We start from the raw sequence: 7049 nt of genomic DNA, 5'->3' as shown, positions 1-7049 counted from the left end.
TTGCCACTCTGGAAACTTCGCGACATTGGTGAACATACTGAATAAATATTTCTGACATATGGGTATGAGGGGGTCCTTTGAGGGGAGAAAGAAGAGATGAAGAAACGTCACCTGGATGGACAGACCGATGATTCGATGGTTAGCCAGTGGAAGTCAGGCTTCACTGCAATGACTTAGCCTCTACACTGCTTGACAGAAGAAGATGTCAGTACCACACCAGTAGGTCAATGCAGAAGATGCCATCTCAGATGTTACCAGAAAGGAGTTTGTCTGGTACTTACCCAGGTGGCCGGTGAGGACGAAGGGACTGCAACCTCACCAAATGGGTCACCTGTGAACTTAGAGGTTGATGAACTCCTCCAGAAGATGCGAAACCCGAGGCTCGTTGGCTCGATTCCAGGTCGGAACACTCCACACAATGCCAGAGCCACTTGTTAATAGAGCAAAGAGCAAATGCACAAGGAGAAGACAGTGCTGCTGCCATAGTAGGCCAGGGGTACGGTACTGAATATAGGAATAGCTGTCTGGCGCTCTGCTGCAACATAAGCTGTCGCCACATCGGTGGTCACTGGAATCTGCACACTATGACTCCACACCGCACAACTGCCATGAGGAATTGAGCAAGTTAAAACACAATTTGTTATTCTGAGTCTTACGTGTCAATAAATGACACTAGTGGAACCATAAATGTTTCACTCACACCTCACCCTCTGAGCCAAGGAAAGAGTCCATACCACTGCCCACAAAGTGTCGCTTTGCATTCCACCACCCTTGACAAAAGAGCGATCTCTATTCCGCAAATAAACAATTTTTTCAGCCTTCAGTTGCAAGGTAATTTTACTCGTTAAAGATTTGTAGATCTCTATTCCCCCATCACTGACGCTCCATATCTAGTGTCACAAAACCCTGACTCCCTACACTATAGAGATGTCAATATAACAACTGTTCTTAATTGCTAAGTAAGTCCATCAGCCTTTAGTATTGTAGTGCAATTATGTCATTGCATTTAATCAATACTTTTCATCTATAGCATATGGGTTCCATTATTTTGTGAGCTTTTCCTCTCATGTGTTTTCTTTTTCTAATAATCCTGTCTTTTCTTTCATGTTAAGACTTTTACTTGGTGGCAGACACATAACAGCTTCATTTTAGTGTCCAAGTTTATCTCATTTTGACATGGATTGCATGTAACAGTTCTATGTCCAACAAAAAGCAGCAGCTATTTTGTCTTGTTTAATGTAGTGGTACTTCAGCATAAACTTAATTTTCTCTGATTTTATCATACTAGTAAATATATGGAAGTACATATGCTGTTAGAATTTTAACAGTAAGCACTGTTCAAGAAGGTAGATGTTGTAAGCTAGCTCATTTATGGATGACATCTACAGCCCTTTGGATTTATTCAATGAGACTCAGCCTGGCATCTACTTTCTTACATTTAGCTTCAATTCAACAATTAGTTTAAATTACTCTGGGTACATACGTCTAACTGTTTTGTTGTTGTGTTTCACCAAGACTGATTATTGAAGATAAAGTCAAACAAAAATAGGTATTTCTGCCAATTTACACAAACAATGTTACATTTATTTATGTTACATATGAACTGTCAATCCCTGTTTCTAAGAAATATACAACAGCATCATCCACATATCCTGGAAACATTTTCTCCTCTTGATGTTGTTATCTTGAAAATCACCGTCTACACACTTTTTGTTACACTTAAGGGACCAAAAATAAGTTGTTAAGTGACAAATCGAGTGAATAAGGTCCACGAGAGAGTATTTCAATAATTCAATGTTTTTCTCTGCATGCAGTCAATAATTTGACATGCTGTATATGCCTGACACTGAGATGATGAAGGATGAAGTTACACTTCAGATTGTTTTGTGTGTGACAAAATAATTGTTGTGTACCACTCAGCATTAAATGTCCTTCAATGCTCTAAAGCAATGGTCATGACATGCTCAGTGTAATCAAAAAACAGGAGTTCACTTTCCCAGAAGCACTTTGCAAATGTCACTTTTGTTGATTTTGGTTCATCCTGAAACTGACAGAAAGTTGACTACAGCTTAGATTGTCACTCACATGAAGATATCCAAGTTTCATTTCCTATTACAATGTTGTATATGGGGCTTCCATTTCATTTGTCAAATTTTTCAAGCATTTCCTTATGGTAACTGACACAAGCCTGTTTTCAGCTTTGGTGAAGTTCTGTGGCACCATCAGAAACCCATCTTTTTCATAGCAACATATTATTCAAAAATCAAATTACTGCAGCCGTCAGCATGCCTCTGTCTCACAGCAGGTCATATGCCGATTCCCTTGAATCATTTTGCACACAGCATTAATATTGTCTTGGAAAAATAAGTGTTTTTAGTAGAGCACCACGAAATTCATCACTGACAGTAAGTCACTGATTAGGTCTTATGCACGTCCCACTTGGCGTGCTACTGCCTTCAAGGTGGTACAAACAGCATTCTATAATCGTGGAACATGTGATCAACATGTCACTCCCACCAGTCATTATTGCCAATACATGAATACTCATGGTGCTGCTGCTGCTTCTTTATTCAAGCATCTCTTCCTTTGGCTTCACAAGGTTGAATGGGTCCCAGTCCTGACCTTCCTACCACAGAAAAAAATCTGAGGAGGTACCAGAATCTAACTTGGATTCACATGCACCACAAACAGTTGGCACTACTCATTCTGCTATGGAGACAGTCATGATTTTCAGATAAACCACCCATCACTGATCGTTTGGATGGATTTCTCTAAACCAAAAAACCCATTTACTTTACAGCTACTAACACCTACGTAGTCACTTCCTGTTTTTAGTGCATGCTAATTATACAGGGAAGAGTGGGCATGAGGGGGAGGGTCCAGCATTTCTTCTCCAAATACAACAGCTTAATAAAAAAAAATTTGCACCTGAGATAACTGCAGAATTGTCGGAGCTTTTCAATTAACATCCCCACCCAATTCAAAACCAGAGAGTCAAGACTGGTTTTGGAGATGACTGGGCATATCAAGAGCTGCTGTTCTACTCTGTGTGGAAGAACAGAGGTCTTCATCCCCTCAGCCAGAGATCTAAAGGGACCAAAAATGGTATCTAAAACTATGCAGCAGGTGTCACCACAGCAGACATAAGCCACAGTTTACAATCAATTGCTTCTAGTGTGCTCAGATGCCATCAATAGAGGCACTTCCACACTTTGGATGGGGCCCCTTCACAATCATACCAAGAGGACATTTTACTTTCTGTCAAACTTGCAGTTATTTTCACTGGGTATTATCACACATGCCAAATGATGGAGCTCCAAATGACCCATATATCCATCTAATGTACTTGATAAAATCTTTCATGGAAATCAGTCACAGACCCAGCAGACTAGGAATTTCATGATGGCTAAGATGAACTTTCAGCAATGTGCAACACCTTACATTTTTTGTCAAGTCACCCAGTCTCAAGTAAAGCCAGATACCTTATCTGCCTCCTCCTCAAAGCTTCACAACTATGCCTCCTTACACTATTCACCCTCAGGTTGTAACAACTGGCAAGGTCCTTCATATCAGAAGGTGCAGCAGCACTGGAGATATAAGACAATGTCAGAGCGATTGTTTGCCCCAGACTCCCTGCTATTAAGCAGCCCAGGATAGCTGCCTGAAACCAGCTGAACATGGTCAATGCTACTTTCAATTAATGAAGCCCATTTGATTTGGAGAGTGTTACTTGAAGGATGAAAATGTCAATATATTGCTGAAAGCTTCTCTTGCAGCCTGTATTTAAAGAAATGCTGAGGTAAGTTATGTTCAGCAGCTTTACTGTTCAGTGACCACACTTTCCTGTTTAGCAGCTACAAGTACGAGCGTTGTTTTTTAAGTAAGGGCCGTCCGCGCGTATAGTCCCGTAGTTCACGCGGACGCTGCAACAAGCCACCACGCCATTTGCCGGCATCCTTCCCATTCACACTGATGCAAGTTGCAGCTCTGTAGCTGACGTGTACGCATCGCTGTGCTACTTTATAATGTTTACGATCCCCACCGCGTGTGAGATACGGTCAGTGATACGTTTTTTGACCGCGAGAAGCCTATCAGCTGCAGAAATTCATCGCCAGTTAACAGAAGTTTATGGCTTGAATGCAATGAGTGAAGGTAAAGTGCGTCAATGGGTTAGAGAGTTTAAAAATGGCCGTCAAAATGTCCATGATGAAGAACGCTCAGACCGGCCCTCTGTGATCACTGATGATTTGGTGGCTGCAGTCGAAACAGAGATTCGTGAGGACAGAAGATTCACAATTTCCACTCTTTCTTTGGAATTTCCACACATTTCAAGATCAGTTTTGTACAAAATTGGGCCTGAAAACCTAAACTTTAAGAAACTGTGCTCTCGGTGGGTACCCAGACTCCTCACAGAGGACCACAAAGGGAAGAGATTTGCCACTTCATTGGACTTTTTGATTCGTTACGAGGAAGAAGGGGATGACATGTTGAGTCAAATTGTCACTGGAGATGAAACATGGGTATCCCATATCACTCCCGAAAGCAAGCGACTATTGATGGAATGGCGACACACAACCTCACCCGTCAAGGTCAAAGCCAAACAGATGCTGTCAAAGCGCAAGATTATGGCAACTGTGTTCTGGGACCAGCGCGGTATTTTGCTAATGGACTTTATGCCACGAGGAACGACAATCAACTCAGATGCCGACTGTGCAACTCTAAAGAAGCTCCGCAGAGCAATTCAAAACAAAAGGTGTGGCACGTTGACAAAAGGAGTTATGCTCCTGCATGATAATGCTAGGCCTCACACCTCTCAAAAGACTCGGGATTTGATTGATTCTTTTGGCTGGGAAGTTTTGGACCATGCACCATGCAGCCCCGACCTTGCTCCTAGCAATTTTCACCTTTTCCGGTACCTGAAACACCATCTTGGCGGGCAGCGCTTCAATGACGACGACGAAGTGAAAGCGGCCGTGAACTCTTGACTGTCGGAGCAGGCGGCCGAATTCTTTGAAGAGGGAATTAAAAACTTAGTTGTACGGTATGACAAGTGCTTAAATAAACAAGGCAACTACGTAGAAAAATAGGTAAAAGTGTGTAGAATCAGAAAATAAAAGTTTTTTTACAAAAGTATTTGTATCTTTTTTTAAAAATAATAACTGCCCTTACTTAAAAAACAACCCTCGTATTTATTTCTCTGCTTCAGATTTTCAGGGTCATCTGATTCAGTGTTCCTTACAGTGAAGGTGCTCTTCAAAGTAGGACTGATCGATAGTCATGCCAATAGTATTACATTTGTGCAACATACTGTAACCTCACACTTTACAGACAAATGATATCAAAAATACAATTAAATCAATACTCATATATTTCTGAAAGTAATTATACAAAATACAATACAGGAAATTTTAGAAACAATATCAAAGGAGTACAGTGAAACATTTACGTTGTCATATATCCACCATTCACAAAATGTTTAGAGACAAGCCATCTGTGGCTGTATACAGTGCTTCAATTACACTTTACTTTGATAGCTTACATGAGAACAAAATTTTATTTAAAGGCCAAAAATAAATGCATAAAAAAATTAAAACTAAAAGGAACCAAATGACGGGTAAGAACAATAAATAAAACTCACTCATGCTACAGATAAAATCACTATACACAACAAGAGATATGAAAATACTTCTTTATTATAGAACAGTCACAATATTTTTTCAGGGCACTAAGCCTTGCAGTCCACTACAACAGTCCAAGAACTATCACATGTGTCCAACATTATGAGAACTGAAACACAACTTCCTGAACCACGAGTTCCATCTAAAACAAAAACAAAAAGGGGGGGGGGGGGGGGGTATTTAACTTTTCACAATTTTCTATATCACATTTTCTGCAACATATAACTTTAAAAAATCTTGCAAAAAGCACACATAACTTAAAAGGGTAGGAGCATCACTTGCAAAGAGCAACTATCACCTCACTGCTGCATTCACAGCAGTCTGACCTGAGCCAATGTCAGTCAAAATGCTTGTTAGTTGGCTTAACAGATCTGTGCCATCCTCCAGAGATCGGCGGTACAAATTTTTACACTGCTTTGCATGTTGACCTTCTGTCCTGCAATAACATTCCAAAAAAATTGAGTTTAAAATAGTGAGAAGATAGTGGGGAAAATTTAAAAACATGCAGAAACATTTTTAGAAAACTTTAACAAATTTGTTGCTTTTATTTACAGCCATATTGTGTTTCAATGTTTTATTTTATGGAAAGTAACTGCTGGTCAGGGAAACTAAACATCTGACAATCCAGTCTGCTTTAAGGATTTATTTATTTTTGGGAATGGACAAGAATCTGATGTCCAGCAAATATGGAGGTTATGGCATCAATATCATATCGTTTCAGGCCAAACATTCACAAACAAGGAACAAAGGGCGAGCAAATGCATTACTGTGGTGCACAAGCTAGGAGCAGTTTTATCACAAATCCAGCCAATATTCCTGATTGCTTCATGCAAGCTTTGCTGTACTTGTAAGTAGCACTGCTTCATGAGTTGTTTGTTTATTATGAATGAGAAAGTGACTTCAGATTGAGCTTTCGTACACAAATTTTACAAGTTTTAGTCTCTGCTATAGTCTGTTACAGTTTTTGTTCTCTCTGCTCACATTATAATGTGGTACTTTTTACATCCTTCTACACACACACACACACACACACACACACACACACACACACACACACACACACACATATTTGCACTCTTCCGTCAGTTTGTGGAATTTGTTGTTGGTTCATATTTTATGATAAAACTCACGTATAGTGCTTCTTGTTGCTACACGACTCTGATTCTGTATTCTCTGGTAAAGCTGTCATCCATTTTGCCTGATGTGTTGTATACCGTATTTACTCGAATCTAAGCCGCACCTGCAAAATGTGACTCGAAATAAAGGGGAAAAAAAAATCCCGAATCTAAGCCGCATCTGAAATTTGAGACTCAAAATTCAAGGGGAGAGAAAAGTTTTAGGCCGCACCTCCAAATCGAAACAAAGTTGGTC

General features: G+C 40.1%; 1 protein-coding gene across 1 annotated transcript in view; it reads right to left on the bottom strand.

The window, feature by feature from the left end:
• Positions 1 to 5822: 5822 nt before the first annotated feature.
• LOC126178534 (erythroid differentiation-related factor 1) overlaps positions 5823 to 7049 on the bottom strand; it is a 217413-nt gene continuing 216186 nt past the window's right edge. Inside the window, exon 19 of the mRNA XM_049924539.1 lies at positions 5823 to 6114. Coding sequence (XP_049780496.1) covers positions 5973 to 6114 — 142 coding nt within the window. The 3' untranslated portion in view covers positions 5823 to 5972. The remainder of the gene's footprint in view (positions 6115 to 7049) is intronic.

The sequence above is a fragment of the Schistocerca cancellata genome, chromosome 1, assembly GCF_023864275.1.
Source record: "Schistocerca cancellata isolate TAMUIC-IGC-003103 chromosome 1, iqSchCanc2.1, whole genome shotgun sequence".
NCBI classification, from domain to species: domain Eukaryota; kingdom Metazoa; phylum Arthropoda; class Insecta; order Orthoptera; family Acrididae; genus Schistocerca; species Schistocerca cancellata.
Note: the sequence above shows the minus strand (reverse complement) of the source record. Positions and strands in the feature narration are given on the sequence as shown.